An 18,701-nucleotide genomic window follows, 5' to 3' on the forward strand; every position below is an offset into this window, starting at 1 on the left:
AATTCTTTATGTACATGTGCAAAGTAAAAGCTATAAAGAGAAAAACGTGTTCTCACAAGTGTGTAACAGTCTAAAATGTGTCCACGTCTTTCTGCTTTCTGTCCACTAGGGGTCAGACTGAACAGGCTGATCAACTACTATACAGTCTGCTGGACAATAAGTCATTCTGTGATTTTATAACTACCTTCCATCAGGAAATTATTGCCGGTTTATAATCCTCATCATAAGCAGGTAGAGTCCACTAACATGTAAGTTGCAGTAATGTCATTGACAATTAAGATGTGCAAGATAACGTATCTGAGACTCACTTTTTGTGTTCCTTACTACACTCTTTGCTCTCCTCCCGCAACACTTTTAGAAGCCAGATAAACAAAAGCACAGCGTGATTTGATACGATTTTATTGAACACAATGTAACAGTGGACGGGCTAACACACATACCACCTGTTGTATATTCGTATTTCACAGCCACTCTGAATTGTTCAATAAGTCCTGCATCCATTTAGACACAAGCAAGGCCACTGGGAATGTGTTGACACAAATGTATCTGAACAAGGCCATTCTCCTTCGTACAAAATAATCAGTACAGAACGGAAGGAAAAAATGGAGGAGGGGGACGCATTTTTGGTACAGTGGCGATTTAAGGCAAGTATACATTCTGGTTTTTCCTTCAATGTCTACAAGGCATCAGGCTTAATAGTCATTCAGTACGAGCCATTTTATCATTTGAAAATATATACAGAGCGCCAATAGAGGGGGGTCAATGTTTCATTTACAGATTAACAGCATTTTTGATTTGGAATTTAGTAGCATATTTAGAGCAGCTCAGATTTCACCAAGTTTGTTTCCTGTTATAGATCGAACATAAATTTGGTACCTGAGCCGTTTACCACCAGTTCCACTCTGATTAAGTGATCTGTGTTAATTTTAGAAGGGATTCTGTTTATTTTTATGACTTCAACAGGACTGGATGTCAAATATTTTTAGATTGTGACCCTTTAAAATGAACCTTCCCATCTCCACAAAAACCCTCCAGTTAACAGTCTCGTCTATAACACACTGTGGCTATAGCTGATTTTATTCTTATTGTCGACTTGATTCAGTTTACAGAGGTTATATCACTCTGTTGCACGCTTTGAAAGTGTACAAACATTTAACTTGATTATATATCACACGTGTCAGGAAGATTTTCTGTCTTTGGCATTGGTTTATAGTCAGCAGCCATTCTGTCATCAGTAATTCCTCATCACAACATATATTCACTGTGTTTCATCTTTGTACACGGTTTGTGTGAATCATGATAATCAAATAATACGATATTGAACTGGTAAATATACACACAGCTTTAAAACAGGATTAAAAATAACAATCCTTCCAGTTTATTCTTAGCATATAATGCACTGATTGTCGTCATTTTTGCACCCTGCTAGTGCCGTCAACTGCTCTGTGAGCGCACTGAAACAAACATTATACTCCTTTCTGTCATACATGGCATGGCTCTTTAAGTTCACACGTGTTCTCTGTAACAAAACTGATCAGAAACATTAACAAAGTATGTGACCAAACGAGTGACATATGGAAAGGACAGCGAGCGTCCCGGTGAAGAATGCAGCTAAACAGGGCAACGTGTGTGTGCTCAACTAATAGTGACAGAGAAAAGAAGAAACGTCAAAGAGAAAGTGTGTTTTGTTACACTAGACTCCCTGGCCAAGACACTACCGTCAGTGTGACTTTATTCTTCTGCAGTTTGAGCATCGGGATGAGAGAGGAGTTGTTCATTCCCACAGTTGTAGCTCCGTTCACCGCAACAATCTCATCACCGCACCTGGAGCGAAGCACAGAGCATTAATGTGGAGTTATTTTTAACAGAGATGAAAGGACGCAGGACTCGATTAAACCTCCGAACCTACAAAGCTCCCAGTGGGTTTGAAAAGCAAGCTATCTTTAAATAATGCATCAAATCTGCACAATTTATTAGTGTCAGAATCCTAAAAAACAGGAAGAATCGTTGGCTTTCCAGCAGCCCTTAAACTTACCAAATCTAAACCAAATATAAAGTCTGCATTAAACTCATTCTGAAAATAAATGTAAAATTCTGCACAGCTGAGTTCCTTTAAGAAGCCATGAGTGACTGAGCTGCAACTGACAGTCACGTTACAATAATTCACAGACTATTTGTGTATTTAACACCTGTGTGCACTTGGAACAATGCTATACATGATCATGTTTTTTTTTCATTTTCGTAAAATAAGTAGAGAAAAACCCTTTCAACTTTCAAACTTTCAACTTCCATTTTTTTTTTAACTTTATGCCATTATTACTCTGTTACACTGCAGAGAAGACATGCTTGAGTTCTCTCTATTTCAGGCTATAGTTGTGATGTTTCCGTTCAGGTACAGGACTTTATATGGCACTACAAAATGAGCCCACACAGAGAAAAGGTGTGACTGAAGGAAGAATCTCCCAAACCTGCTTGGGGTTCAGAGGGTTAATTCATACAGGTGTCAGACTGGGTTTAACTCACTTGAGGCGCCCGTCGAAGTGAGCAGGTGTACCAGGCACAATGGTTTTAATGAAGAAGGGCTGCTGCCCATGGCTCTCCTCATAGCCCCCAACGATACTGAAGCCCCAGCTCTCGTTGTTTGTCTTCTGCAGGACGATGTCCCGACACCAATGCATGTGACTGAGAGGACAGGTTCAGAGTTAGAGCTAACGGCTTCACATAAACATGAACAAAAAACAGCTGCAGCAGATATCAGATATCAGGGAGTAATGAAGGCGTCTCTACCTTGGTAAGCCCAGCCAGCGAGTCCACAGCGGTGTCCAGTTGAGAGCGTCGTCTCGCGGGTCGTCCATAAAGTCGAGTTCGTCCTTACTGCTAGCTTCAGCATCGTCCTCGGAGTCCTCAGAGAGGGTCTGAATGACACGGAGCACCACCTGGGACTGAGCTGTCTGAGCCTTCAGCACAGAAACAGCCTCATTGTAGGTCAGCTGGGTCAGATCAACTCCATTGATGCTCAGCAGAACATCACCTGAGGAAACAGACAGTGTTGCCAACATGAGGATTAGTGTTTGGTTTTTTTAATCTAAATTTTCATTAGGTGGTGAACTCAAGTTGCTGTAAGTTCAACCTGATGGATAAAAACTCCAGTATTTTTGACATTTGACACAATTAATTGAGAAAACAATCTGAAGAATAGCCATTTGTGTCAGTTTTTGCCAAGACAAATAAGTTAATTACAAATTTGCTTGTTTAAAGTGAAAACCACAGATGACCAGATGTTCTGTACCTCTTTTGATGGTACCATCTCGGTGCAGACAGCCAACAGGCTGCACACTCGTGATGTAAACGGGCAGGCGACTGCGACAATCCCTCCCTCCTGCAATAGTGATGCCAAGTGAGAGCCGGGGCTCCTTCTTCAGACTCACAGTCTTCTCCTGACTAGAAAACCCACCTGGAGGATCCTGAACAAAAAATTAGACATATTTATATTAAGTCATCACAAACATGTTGCAACCGTACAGATATTTATTATGCTGGCCTCATTCAGGACGCCATGTTCCACAAATTCCCTCACTAAAAGAATTTTTCCATCCATCCATTGTTTATACACCGATTTATCCTCACTAGGGTCGCAGTGGGGCTGGAGCCTATCCCAGCTGACTCGGGCGAAGGCAGGGGACACACCGGGATTCAAACCGGGGATCTTCTTGCTGCAAAGCGAGTAGTGCTAACCACTACACCACTGTGCAGCCCTAAATGAATTTTTGTTTATCTTATTTTGTTTGTCATACAATGCATCAAGTCAGTGCTGCCAATTAATCTCGGCTCACCAGGATGCTTTGACTTAATTGATGCCTCTCAGAAAACCACTTGTAGAAACAAATGTGAAGCATTTGAGATGGAGCTGAGAGGTACGAGTAGAGGGAACATGTGAGGATCAACACTAAGCCCTCGTAGTGTAAAAGATGTGTGGAAAATGACAACTTCAATCGGCCTCCTTGTTGCTCTATGGGGTCTGTAAACCATCAGAAGGGAAGCTTGGGTGGGGTGGGGGTTCTTCCTCCCCACAGCAGGGAACCCATCCCCCCCAGCAAGACGAAAAGGCTCGACTCTGCAGGCGAAAGCTAACTGTTACCAGCTTTGATCCTCTGCCTCCCAAAGAAACAACCAAAAAACAACAAGACAGTGGCCCCGTAGCGGCAGAGCGAGCAGCACCCCAGGCCTTTTGATCAGGACAGAGGGAGGCCCCAGAGAAGGGCTTTCATCTCACCAATGCAGGTGTCTGCTCTCATAGCTTCTCACCCCAGATGGGGGGTTGCTGTTCTTCCTACTGACAGTGTATGGTACAGCTGAGTGTGAGCGACACAGGAGCGAGTATCACATTTACACTGTGTAAACAGGAACATGTAGAGTTTGATAGTGCTGTTCACTTTGTGGTTAGCAGTGTAACAGGAAGTTAAAATCCCAGCAGCCCCCAGCTGGAAAGGCCCCCAAAGTGCAGATATAAAACCTATCATTAAAAATATGAGGCCAGGGGCAATATTCCTTGGTTTGAGTGAGCTTTGGCTTGTGAGGAAATGTTCCATGTTACCTTCATGTAGGTGGACCGGCGCCTGAAGTACTGTGGCTCCGGCGCTCTCCTGGATGCTCGGCTGTGTTGACCATCTCTGCTGCTTCCACCTTCCTCCTGAGCCTCTGCAGGTCTCATCACCACAAAGTTCACACGCACCTCACTGCCCTAAAAGCACAGAAATCAAAAGCAAAAAAATCTCACAGTAAATACCTACACGATCTTTGACTGATGTTCTTGTGTTGATGTTGGTAGTTTCATGCAAACAGTCCTCATTTATGTTCCTGTCTACTTCTTTCACACCAAAAGTGAGTTGGCGGATTGAGGATTAGAATCACAGAAATTTCATATTGGAATCTGACTTTCTTGAGATACATAATCTGTTACGTTTACAACACAACAACTTTATGTTTACCATGCTTGTAGTTGGGTCTGTGGTATTATTGTCCCATCTATCACCTTTCCTTTAACAAGATCTGTGGATTCGACTGTCCGAAAAGCTGTGACACTGTGTGTGGATGCTCATGGTCCCCAGAGGATCTTTTTTCCTTCCCTTTCCTTTCCACTGTCACTACCGGGACAAAAGATCTCATAACAGGCATTTTGTCAATGGCAGGCTGCCACTAAATTTGTTGGAAAAATTCGTGCTTTTGAGAGTTACATCTGTGTTAGGGCCAAGGCCTTTTCTATTGTGCAACACTCAGAAAAATACTCAAACTACTCGACTCTGTTGTGTTTGCTGTTATTTATGTGCCACATAATGAACACTGCAGCATTCGTTGTTGTTGTTGTGTTAGCGTTACATCATTGCAAAGTACGTGCAAGCAGTAACTTTGAAAGCAGCCTCGATGCTGCATTAAAGTGCTTTGATTCTATAGCCAACTACTGATGATGGGAAACTGAGACGATTGTTGAACAGCTGTCTTTTTATGAGTTAACTACCGGTACATAGTCCCATTATCCTTTAAACAGAATCAGTGTTTGCATATTGTTTATCTTCTTTTTGGATTTCTTAAAAATCGTACCTCCAAGTGAAAGTATGATTTTACTGCTGTTTGTCTGTTTATCTCTCTGTCTGTCTGCAGGATTACACAAAAACTAAAAGCCTGAATTGTATGAAACGTGGTGGAGAACTGGAGCACGGCCAAAATAAGAACTCTGTAAACTTGGCACAGACCTTTATTTCTTTCTAAATAATAACAAAAAACAGCCAAATAGGGCATTGGCTCTGATAAGCTCTCTGAGTGCTCCTCTAGTTCATTACTGTGATGCTTCTTGGCAACCGTCTCCACAATCTAGAATGTCTGTCAAGTTAGAAAATCAATCTTAAATCTATAAAATGGTTTTTAAAAAGTGTCAGGGTTAATGTTTAGTATCTGTCATTTGTAGTTAATGTACTAGAATGAGCAAAACCACATCTTTGGTGCTTATAATGTACCTGTATGATCTGGGCAGCGCTCTCAGGCGTCCCATGCCTCAGGTCGTGTCCGTTGATGGCCAACACTTTGTCGTTGTTCCTCAGTTTTCCGTCCTTGGCTGCCAAACCACCAGACAGCAGGTCCAGGATGAAAACCCCGCTCTCATCTGACTTGCGGATGAGTTTGATGCCAAGCGGTTCTGTGCGCTGACTCTTCATCAGCGTCACCTGCAGGACCGTGCCGGGGTTGTGATTGGAGGTAGCGTTGCCGTGGGGACTGTGAGAGGGTTGGGAGGCAGTGGAAGTGGCGGGAGTGGACAGGTGATGATCCGACCGTTGATCCCTTAATTTGAAACCTTTCTCCTGCATGACAGTGAGCCTGAGGAGGGCAGGCTGCCGCAGCACTGTGATGGCCCGGGCGTGAGGAACTGAAGCCAAACTGACGTCATTCACCTGGAAACACGACACCACAGAGAGAAGAAGCAACACAGAGTGATGAGGTAGCTGAACACACGCTGCACTACACGCTGTACATGTATGTGCACTGCGTGTATGGAAAATTACCTTTTTATTCTTAAATAGACATGAATTACTGTTCAACTTTATCTGCAAGTTAATTTCGTTAACACAAGGGGAAGTGACTTTAATATTATATCTCACTTCCTTTGTCCTCTCCAGAATTAAAACAGTCGTAACATACATCAGTTACAGATTTATTAATCAGCTTGCCTCTTCTGCAGATTCAGTTTCAAGATCTTCACCACAGACTTGCCACAAAAATAAAAGCTTGCAGCTGTAGTTTCACATCCTGAAAGTGGGCTGTTGGCTGGCGGGTTTCTGTTTTCATATCGAAGTTTGGAATTGCTTGGCTTTAGAGGAAAAGCTGTATTTCAGAGGACACACTGAGGCCGAAATAGTCTGTCAGCTCAGTTTACAGCAGTCCCACATACTGGGACAGCTGCAGGGTAGAAACACAAGAAGGAGGGCATTGCAGGTATCATGGAGATCACGACTTAATAAAATCTCCTGTTAGTCATTTTTTGTACTTCCATTCTCGTCGGTGGAAACCAAAATATTACTCCAAATAAAACATTAAATTAGCTCTTCAATACATATAACACTTAGACAGCTATTGACCTTATGTTTTGATAATGATTTAGATTTAATACAATGATTACTGTTGCCATCAGACTAATCACATTGCTTCATAATAACTTAGATTATAGTACTCAGAACAGAAAAGAACAGACTAAGTACTAGCCGTCATTTATGTTTGAACACTGATGCTCACAAAGCGAAAGGTATCCATCAGTGACAACAGCCAGGTAAGGCTGTTTACACGTGATGCATTAGTACTCGGTCATATTAACCACGCCTTGTTACCATGGAGATAAAACGTGTTTATCTTGAATATCTACTTTCCCATTCCCAGGTGAAAAGCACCGTGTTTACAGTAGCGAGAGAATACAACCACAAGGTGCTTGTGCATAGCTATTTAGAGCTGCTCCGTGTCACGCGATGCCACCAGAGTGTTTCTGAATCTGCTCACTGAAGGAGGGAAGAATAACTTCACCTTATGGGTGACGTAATCGCAGCTCTCTCCTCGTTTAGTCTCTCTCACCTCTAAAATATGGTCCCCTGGGGCCAGTCTGCCATCACGAGCAGCTAGTGAGTCTCGGACTATCTCCTGGATGACTATGTTTCCCAGCGGTGTGTCTTTCCCCCCACGATGCGGAGGCCCAGCTCCTCCTCCGGTTCGTCTCTGAACAGCTCCACCACGCTGGCCTCGGCCACCAGACTGGATCGCAGGGGGGTGTTGTCTGGAGCAAGGACAAACAGACAACCAGGCAGAATAAACAGGGCTGTTCCTTCCTGTTTATGAAACAAAGACTCCTAGTCTTGCACTCTGACTGAATTTTAGCTTGTAAAATCTGTGATAAGCAAACGTTTGAATTATTATTTGGTAGCCAGAAATAAGCTTTTCTTTGATGTAGTCACCATTTCAAACAGCACTTATACTCTGCAGGCTGACAAGCTGAGATCTGAAAAGTCCAGTTAAGTAAGAACAGACAATATAAAGGTTTCAAGTGTTTGGAGTCTAGATTGAATTTGGATGATTATGTATCGTTTCTGTCTTTGTTTAGCATTTTGTGATCTATTCTTACTTCACCTGCCTGTCAACTCAGCTGTAAGTTTCACTTATCATCTTGTGAGTTTAATGAAGTACAGAGCTGTCATGAGGGGGTCAAAAAGCACACGAAAAATGACACAAGCACCTATAAAAATGAAAACATTCCTATTAATAATCAGAATAAATTAACTTTACAGCATTTCAAGGTTTTAACTATATTGTTTCACTATTTATACACAAAATATAGTAAAAATCTAAGAAATAAAACTAATATAGTTAGCTACAAATGAAAATATTCCCGATAATACTAATAATTCCTGGTTTGAAAAGTTTCTTTACTACACACAAATGAGACACTACATCATCAGCACATTACTCAGCTTGTCTCCACATGGCATACACATAAATGAATGTTTCAATAAACAAAGCATGCTTCATGTACGAGACCCATGAGAGGTTGAGGTGGGGTAATTAAGATGGATCCCACTATGGGGAGAGAAGATGAGGGACCGGGCCAGAGATTTAAGAAAAATTTGACATTTTGTGCGACTTTTGCAAATAGAACATAGTATTAAAAAAACTGCTTACTGTACACTTTTCAGAGGCATGCAGTAAAACTATTATCCAAACTATCATTTATAAACTAAGATTTGTATCTTTTGAAACATACTTATTGGTATGCACACACTCTCACTTTGCATTTATGTGTGCTCTTGCTCCATCTGGTCTCTCTGTAGTGGTGTTACACGTTCAACGTTGAGCTATGATGGCCCCAAATAGAAAATATGACCTATATTTATCTAGGATTATTCTTTTTAACAGCACTACAGAAACACTGCTTAAACTTTGAGTGACAATTCTGTAGTAATGACATTTAAAAGGAATCTAATGTCATTCCATAAGAGGTGCCAACCTCATACAGAAAGTTCTGGGAACTTTTAACTGTTGTGCTGTTTGTGTTAAAAGACGCTGAGCACATCTTGGACCCAAATCTCTTTGCTGAATGTGGAAAAACAGATATGATCTTCTTATCTATATACCAACAAAAACTCACTAAATTTTTGAACGTATTTCTTTACCTGTAGAAACATGCTAAAAACTGGGTCGCATCAACCAACAGACAACCTGCAGAGGAGCTTTAGGTGCTTATTTTTCCAGCACACAGTGAAGTCCACCATGAACAGTAGACAGCGTAAAGCAGAGTGGACCTCAATAATCATCGCAGTAAGACAATACAAGTTCTCACAAACTACACCTCAGCCCTGGAACTGGTCTGTGCGTGCACACAGAGCATACAAGTATTTACACGCTACAGCTATCTGTTCAGCAGTTCTAATGATCTATTTAGCCCTACGAGCGTTCCAAAGGTATGAATTCATCTGACAGCAGAGATGGTGCAACCTGGATGAGCCAATATGCTGACGTATTTACCGGGAAATAATTAACTATTTAGCGTCTCTGTTAATTTAACTACAGCTGCGATTCATTTCTCTATAGACTTCAAGAGCAACACTTTTCAGCGCTAATTTGTTCAACATAAAGATTATAATGACGAGAATACAAACTCCTCTGTGGACACTCATTACCAGTTACCAGGCAACCGTGCTTTAGCGGACTTTGCTCTATGGTGCTGGCTTGAAAGTGGCTTTAAGGGTTTTTCCCATGATAAGACTGTCTGGTTAAAGCATCTGTGAGCTGCTACATGTTCTTAAGGCTAGGCTGATGATTCACCTGCGACAGACAGAATCAAACCCTCAAGGCTAAAAACAGCCATTCCTCTGTGTGTCTTGACAATCACCCCAGCAAGTCAACTATTTCCACTGAGTCTCTATAAACATTATTCACTGTCATTTCCCCACATGCACCTCCTATTTCAAAACACTTCCTAAGACTTGGGGATTTTAAGCATTATGTTTAGACAGAAAACAGACTAGTGGGACTGTGTCACTGTTGATGGTGGCTGTTGTGAAAACAAAATGACTCCATACCGTCCTCACTTTCCTCATAGGCAGGATTAATGAGACCAGGCTCAGGCTGATCGCGGGCGTGATTTCGAGACTGTGTCGCCGAATGTTTAGCATCTCCAGACGTCTCCCCGTCACCTTTACGTCCCTTCAGTTCATTCCACGAGGGCCTCTTCCTCTTCTCTGCCTCCTCTCTGAGTCTTCTAAAAACAGGACATCTAAGGAAAGAAGGAACAGATCAGGAATAGTAACTGACCAGTGATTTTAATCTTTAAAAACATATGAATACAATGCTTCATGTTACTAGGAGTTTCATGGATGAATACAGAAATTAAGAGAACAAATCTAAATGGTAAATATGTCCTGATGTGGCAAGGAGAAGGGAAGGGAAGCACTATGCAGATGAGTGAACAATTTCACTGCATTGCAGGGTGTCTAGTGAGACAGTTTGAGTCTGATTAAGTCAGTCAGAGTGCTGGGACTGCTGCTCGTCCCTCATGCCTGAACTTTGCCTCCTCATTGTTTGCACAGAGAGGCTGCAGCAGGACAATCCGCCTCCCACAGAGGACTGCGTCATGGCTGGCCAACGGGACGATAAGCACCGTACTGGCCATGTGAAAAACAAGACGACTGACCTGTGCCTCGTCTTGAGCTCAGTAATTACAAGTCTGTGTGTTCACAGAGGAACTGTGTCACCGCTAGTAAACGGTAAAGCGTCAAACAGCTGAAGCACATAGCTTGAGAGAACACGAAGGAGAAAAACAATTCGATGATAGCTAGTTTGTAGCAACATAGTTAGAATTCTTTGACCCTGACTTAAAATGCACATGTTTTTACGTTCAAGTGTTGATATTTTGTAAAATACAGACGCAATCACTTAGCTTAGCACATAGACTGGAAAAAGGGAAATAGCTAGATTTCCAAAGATTAAAAAGAAAATCTGCCTTTCACCACATCAGTTGCTCTCTAATTAACATGCTATATCTCATTCAAGATGAAGCGTAAAAACAACTAAGTGCAACTTTCACAGTGATGACAGGTGTACAGGAAATTGTGAAATTCTGAGATGCTTGTTTCTGCTTGTTATGAAAGTATCCTATGATTGCTCTGCAGTGGGAGTGACTGCAATGTATAAATATGAGTGGCTACGCTACTCTTTGTCTCCTTGTATAGGCATACTTTAAAGACTATTGCAAGTACGAGAGAAAGTAAAGACAACTGTTATTTGAGGATCCACTTTATTACAGCATTTCTACAGCAGGAGAATCCATGAAATTGCTGTATAATCTGTTACACAAATCCTCACATAATGCTGTAATTTGTCATCTTTAGATAATTTCTCTCAAGAAAAAACTATCACAATAACATATTCACCGGTGAGCTTTAGCAGTGCTAGTAGGTGGATTATGTTACATAGACATGCTAAAGGCAAATTTTGACTACATAAATTTTGTCTTTCACAAAGATCTGCGAGGGTCTGTGGGTGCCCAAAATATCTGACCGTGCTGATAGTAAGTGCACCGACTGTGAATGTACAGGAAAAACAAATGCCACTAGATACACATAGAGGATGTACCAGGAGAATCTCAGTTCATCAGTAAAAGAGCTTAAAGTAGCCACTGCAGGACTTTGGAGGAGCTTTGATTTATATATGCTTTCCATCAAAGAAGCCAAAACACAGTGGGAAGTTCTGAATTCTCCAGAAATCACGTGCTACATGCGGCCGGTGTGTGGAGCACTGCGGGTGGACATAGCACAGCATTTCTGGAGAATTTAAAAACTGCCCTGAGTGGTTTTCAGTATGAGGGGCAATGTGAATCTGTGCAGTCTGACACAGACCTATTGTAGTATGAACACAATTGTGTAACTCTTCATGCCAAGTGAAGCTAACTGGATGCTACCTTAACTTCATATAGAAAGGAAAAAGGAAACCAGCTGTCTTACTTTTCTCAACTAACTCGCTGCAAGTAATTGTTTCCTAAAACACTGAACTAGTTCCTAATGGCTATATGACTGATAAGTGGGATTTGTTTGAGTGGATAACAGAAGGCTAAATGTCAAACAGCAATATAACATGAGACACATTAAATCAGGGCCACCACAAACTACAGCTATTACCAGAGGGAACTGAAAGTTTAAAAAGGAAACTAGCAAACATATCGTGCATAGCTGCTTTCAATACTATGGTTCAATAAATACTTGGGAGCGCCTCCAAGGAAAAGATGTTTGCGCATTTCCAACGAAAACGGCACACCACCCATTGTGTTGATATAATGAGGTGGATAAAGAACAATATCCACTAAAACTGCTGTTATCAACCAGCAGCATTCTTACCTGTTGTGCAGGTGAGGCTGCAGTTCACAGCGTTGCATCTGCTGCTGGCACTCTGCACTGTGAGGACACATGACTGTCAGCTTGTCCAGCAGGTTTCTGACCAGCAGGCTGGAGGGGCGACATTGATGCAACTGCAGCCGCTGGCGGTCCACAGGGCAGAAGTCCTGCTCCTTCAAGAAGTTGCTCAGACAGTGAAAGCAGTAAGTGTGGCCACACGGTGTATCCATAGGTCTGAGCAGGGGCTGCAGACAAATGTGGCAAACCAGTTCATCATCCACCTCGTCCTGGTACTCGTACAGGTGGCTGTCCAGGCCCTCGTGCTGCTGGCCACACTCCTTACAGACACGTGCCCACGACAGACCTGCAGTGCTGCCGCTGCCGGCAACTTTGGTTTCTGTTGTAGCCATTTTCTGAGAAAGCTCAGTCCAAATTCCTGTGTCTGAAAAAGACCGGCGTCCACTTATCTCCACACAAACTCTGTCAAATATAGTTTATAGGTCTATGTGTGCATGCTCGAAGCTGAATCCACTCAAATGGAGAAACAATGATCCAGAGTCAGCAATGTTATCTCCATGTCTTCATCTTGAATTTTCTGTGGAGAGAGAAACACAGTTAAAATCTACAGCAAAAGTTGGACTGTGCTTCCTCGTACTGGCCAGCTACACAGGAAATGACAAATCCACAGAGCAGCAGCAATATAGCAACAATCTACAGCTGCTTCCTCCCAGTAAGTTTCCTGAGGGACAAAAGGAATTCTCATCTCAGCTAAAAGTCACCGTGCTTCTCAGTGAAAGCGCTAAACTCTGTGAAATGAGGCAGAAGAAAATGGACTAAAGTCAAAGCGCTGCTAATGGGAAGGAACAAAGGCATGGCACTACGCGAGAGTAGGAATTCTGAATGAACGGGGCAGAAATGCAATCCCCTTCACTAATGACCCCTTGCACCCAATCGGCAGTGGTCTCCATCCCTTTGTGCAGCTCCTAATCTCCTTTTAATTCCCCTTCATAAGGAACGTACTGATTGGGAACACATTCTTTGGAGAGACTTTTGGACATATATCAATTAAAATAACATAAATATACCTGATAAGACAAATTTCTTCCACTAAAATGGCATGTGGAGATGGACGTAGAGGCTTCCAACTGGAGCAAATTTTTAATGAAAGCTATGTAAAAAGTAAACATTTATTAAGTGCTATAGTGTAGTGCATAGTCAGGAGCAAAAAGTGCATAACTACATAAAACTTTGTGCTGTCTGAAGGACTAAGAAATGCACCAAACACCACCTCAAGATATGTGACTTAGTCCTAACTATACAGAGGTTCTGTCTCTTGTACGTGGCTACCACTATGAAGTCACTACCTTCAGTTTCTTTATTTCTGTGACCTCTGTCCAGATCTCAGTCACAAAAAGACTGCTTTATCTTCAGTGTTATTGAAACGACTCACCTGAGATGATATCTTTGTTGTCAAGCGCCCAGTAGCCACTGCACGCAAACACAAGACTAGAAGTCGCCTGAAGCCTGAATGAAACCAGAGCTCTGCCTCCCCAGCAGCAGACCGTCAGAATAATGCCTGTGTGAGTGTGTGTGAGTGTGTGTGAGTGCACATATTTTGTGTGCATCAGGGTGGATGTGTATGAGCTTCGACTGCACTGGTGTGAGGAATGCAGAGGGAATTGGTATAACTAGGCAGCGTGAGAGGAAAGGAAAAATGTTCTTTCTGCCTCTATCATCAGTGCCAGTGAATGCATGTGTGTGTGTGTGTGTGTGTGTGTGTGTGTGTGTGTGTGTTTGGGGGTTGGGGGCTCAGACTGCTGAGGTTGCACTAGCACAGGTAAAGTACTCTCAGTAGCTGAATGATTGATTGCAAACACAAAAGCCTGGCTACAAATATGTGTGCACACACATGCATGCACACGGGCCTTCTCCCTTCCTTTGTTTTTACTTTGTACAAGCGATAGGTTTTCCTGTAATGGATAGGGGTCACGGATCCTGTAGCACAGACGGAGGAGCACAGTAGAAACCAGGCTATGCTCCATTTACACTGAAGCCACATAACCTGGTTCAAGAATGTGGAGTAAGAGAGAAACAACACGGAACATTTTCAAATATACCATGGCGCCTGACTGCAAAGGTTCTCTTATCAACACTATATTCATAGTTCCACTCCTACCAAATTCCTTTCCTATTACTTTATATCTAAAGTGTATTATTTGATTTGTGATATAGTGACATGCACAAACGGGTCGCAGAGAGTCACTGCAGATCCTTATTGTGAAGGTACTGGTTCAAATATCTATCAGTGACCAATAATTCCAAACTATCTGCAGTGTTTCACCTCATGAAATTAATAAAGGGACTCCTTTGCATGTGAAAAGGAGACTCAGTAAAACGGCATGGCACATTGTGGTGCAATGAATAGTCAATGAACGGATAAGTTGATTTTGTATTTACAGATTTCTAATCGCAAATTTTGCTGCTTTTGTCTGTTTTAGAACATTTTAAAATGATTATCTCTGTGGCGTTGGCTGCTAGTCAGAGTAAAGAGGAGAATGAAGACGTCACGTCAGAAATCAGTAAACTGTGACTAATGCCACACGTCCACAGAAGCCATCATTTCTACGATTTCCATTCTGATGTAAGCAGCCCTGAAATGCATTCTGGTAGCTCTGCGATTGGCACCTCGTTACCCACTTCTCATTTGCATCACATTGAGGTCAAGGCTACATTATGTAAATCGGGGTCATCCAGTCACCACCAAACTCCAGAACTCAGGAAAAAATTTTAAGCTAACCCTTAAGACTGTGAAATGAAGACAGATTCAGCAGTTGCATTGCTTATTTCAACACATTTTGGTGAACTGTTTTCGTAATAAACGCAAAAATTTCCAAATGAGTCATCATGTTGGTCCGGCAGCTGACAATTCTGACTAAATTAACAAACATAAAAAACATTAAAAAGAACAATAATGAAAATGTGTATTCACTGTAAGCCTTACAAAAGTGCACATTTCTCATTTCATCGACTGTTTTCAAAAATCCACTGCATATAGCGTAATTCTAACCATCAAGCAAATTTCGAGAAACATCTCAAATTAAACTATACAATTAAAGTTTTGCAATAGAGTTGGTAAAATATGGTTTACAGGTTTAGAGTCAACCAAAGCATATACTGCTCAATACAACCAGACTTAACGAGGGAAACGCCTTATCCACATCAAATGCCGAGTAATCATGTGACGGTGTAAGCTCTCCAGGGAAACCTCTGAGGCCCAGCAGCGTCCTCTGGTCTCCCATGGGGTTACCCAAGGTGGAGGTTTTTTTGTTTTTCAAAGGAGGACCAAATCACCTGCGTTGATGGTTGACACAAATGAGTCACGTGTTCTGCCACACCCTCGGTATGCACAGGTGAGGCCTTGTTAGATAATAATTTCTGCCATCCATGAGACAGGAGGTGTGTAATGTCTGCCTCTATCTTAACCAATGCCAGGTGTTACCAGTAGAAATAAGCAGTAGTGCACATAAAATGGAAAATTTGCCAAATCACTACTAAGAGGTGAATAACTCTTAATCATCAGTGTCTGAGTATGACATAATCAAGTGGAAAGTTTGAGCATGTGCATGAGATTAAAATGTGTCTGCTCAAAGCTTGAATATGTATTGAAACTCGTAGTCCAAGCATAAAGATACTGTCTGCCTTGTGTTGCCTCAGTACAGAGAATGGATTGTTCCAGTGCTCAAGGTAACCTTAGATAAGGCTGCACCCTGGGAAACCTAGGAAACATAGAGCGGTAGTGTCTTATTGTGCAGAGCTGAAGTTTGACAGATTACTATGACGTGGGTGTGTGTTACTTGTGTATGTGCACAAAAAACTACTAGTGTCTTGTATTTATGCGAGACACGGTGAGATGCTGATGGAATTTTGCCTCTCTTGCTTGCATATATAATGAAAAATCTATTCTTTACAGTAAGAAGCTGTTTGATTCCTGAGTGTCTCCCGCTGTTTGTTAATGTTACGGTATTATTTCTCTCATAATTTAAATCAAATGCCATCTATTTTGAGAACAGTCTGAATATTACATAAGTGCTATAGCAACAACATGCAAATTCCCTTGCTACAGTGATCAGTATTTGCATTGGACTTTAAAATGCAAGAACAAAATCAACTCCAGCAACCCACCTGGGAGACATTAAAGGCATCGTTCTACTCCACAGCTTCTCCGTAGCTCATACATTCATACGACCAAACCTCATTGACTCACATGTGGTGCCTCCGTCTCACGCACAAATATTATGTAGAGGTTAAGCTTATATTCACAGGACATGTGAGGCTCCACCTGTACCGCACCAGCCTGTACATACTAAACAAACACCACCCAAGGTGTTAACTTAAGTTGTCACCATTGTAATCAGCATTACTCCAGTACAAAAGAATGTTCAAAGAATATTCTTTTAGGTAACTAAAATGCTGCACAGTGGCTCGGTGGTTAGCACTTTTGCCTTGCAGCTAGATGCCCGGTTCATGTCCCGGGATCTTTCTGCATGGAGTTTGCATGTTCTCTCGGTGCATGTGTGGGTTTTCTCCGGGTTCTCCAGCTTCCTCCCACAGTCCAAAAACATGCTGAGGTTAACTGGTAACTCTTAATTGTCCATAGGTGTGAATGCGAGTGTGCTTATTTGTCTGTGTATGTGTCCCCTGCCTTCGCTCTAACCCAGCTGGGATAGGCTCCAGCCCCCCCACGACCCGAATGAGGATTAAGCAGTGTATAGATAATGGACAATGCTGCACACAATGCCACTAAAATAGATGTATTTATGCCACTTTTGGACCTAGTCTGATGGGAGAATAAGAACTCAGATACTCCACAGTACTCCTTTATCTGCTTGCTCATGTTGGTATGAAAAATCAAAATAATGCAACATAATGAATGAAAGCAATCAAACAACTGTAGTGGGATAAAAAGTACAACATTTCTTTTTTGAAATCAATACATTTCAACAGCATACATTAATAAACTACCAGCACTACAAAGTACAATATGTCCTCATCCGAATGTAAGATAGTTGAATTATGAAATATCTACAGTTTAGGTTTAAGCATCTTGATTGCAGTCGATGAAAACTTGTAGTGTCTACAAACGTCCTACATCGACACATCTGCTATTCTTTACATATATATACATTTATTTTCTAGCAATGTATTTGCAAATCTCATACCTGCCGTAGAGTGAAGACACCACATGACTTCGCACGTCCTTCTGTGATATGTGCTCTGCTTCATGTGCTGCTGACACACACATATATTACTACCAGTGTATATTAATACTCTGGTAATTTTTGTTCCCAAAGTGATATATTTTCCATGAAAAATACACTTATCAACAAGAACAAGAGCATCAAAGATTGTAGCTGATGCACATTTTTGACTAAAAACGTCTTATGTTGAAACATTTGCTGATATTTTTACATATATACACATTTACTTTGCAGCTATGTTTTTCCCAAACTAGTAGACAGCTTATAGTGACACCACATGACCCCGCACCTCCTTCTGTGATATGAGCTCCACTACATGTGCTGCCGACACACATATATCATATATTATTACTAGTGTATAACAATAATAAGCTGTTAATTACGAATTTTTCTTCACAAAGTCAATACGGTATCCATGAAAAAGCCACTCATCAACAGTAAGGAGGGCATTTGCCATCAGTTTCCAGCCTGGATGTGTTTGCTGTCAGTCACCATAAATAACTCACTGTCCCCCACTGACAAGCCACGACTGCTGGTGTGGTCCTAATCACTTCACCGCTGTGACAGATCTAGCTGACAGAGGAGGCAATAAAAGTATTTGCCGGCAGGTAAGACTGTCTCTAACAGGACAGGTAAAGTGAGATCCGGACGACATGTCTTCACCTTCAGCTAACCTGCTCACACGGCGCTAACGGCTACACACCTTGAGCTCGGTGACAAACTCACTTTTCTGTCAGCCGGTGGATTTTTTTTATTAACTCTGAAACGACCACATTTCACCGTTAACCGGGCGTTTGTCTCACATGTTAAAGTCTGACTCTACCTTATAATCATGCTGGTTAACATAAACGAGAATAATTTTCCCACCGACACTCGTCTTACCTGTACGAAGGTTGTTTTGCGGAAGCGGCTAACGCGTCGCTAGCTAAAACAAAGACACAACCGTGAAGTCGGAAAACTGAAAAGAGCCCAAAGTGGTGTCAGCGTCCAGCCCGCCGAGGACTTCTTCCGTCCGGAGCATTTCTAC

General features: G+C 42.0%; 1 protein-coding gene across 1 annotated transcript; it reads right to left on the reverse strand.

Annotated features, from left to right (window-relative positions):
* Positions 1 to 383: 383 nt before the first annotated feature.
* lnx2b (ligand of numb-protein X 2b) lies at positions 384 to 17,592 on the reverse strand. The gene is given in 10 exon segments (XM_022196672.2): positions 384 to 1,824; positions 2,524 to 2,682; positions 2,788 to 3,031; positions 3,290 to 3,464; positions 4,595 to 4,741; positions 6,012 to 6,443; positions 7,612 to 7,718; positions 7,721 to 7,810; positions 10,110 to 10,303; positions 12,420 to 17,592. Coding segments are annotated over 10 exon segments (2,091 nt in total). The 5' UTR covers positions 12,827 to 17,592; the 3' UTR covers positions 384 to 1,688.
* Positions 17,593 to 18,701: the final 1,109 nt, after the last annotated feature.

Source organism: Acanthochromis polyacanthus, chromosome 10 (genome assembly GCF_021347895.1).
Source record: "Acanthochromis polyacanthus isolate Apoly-LR-REF ecotype Palm Island chromosome 10, KAUST_Apoly_ChrSc, whole genome shotgun sequence".
Classification (NCBI taxonomy): Eukaryota; Metazoa; Chordata; class Actinopteri; family Pomacentridae; genus Acanthochromis; species Acanthochromis polyacanthus.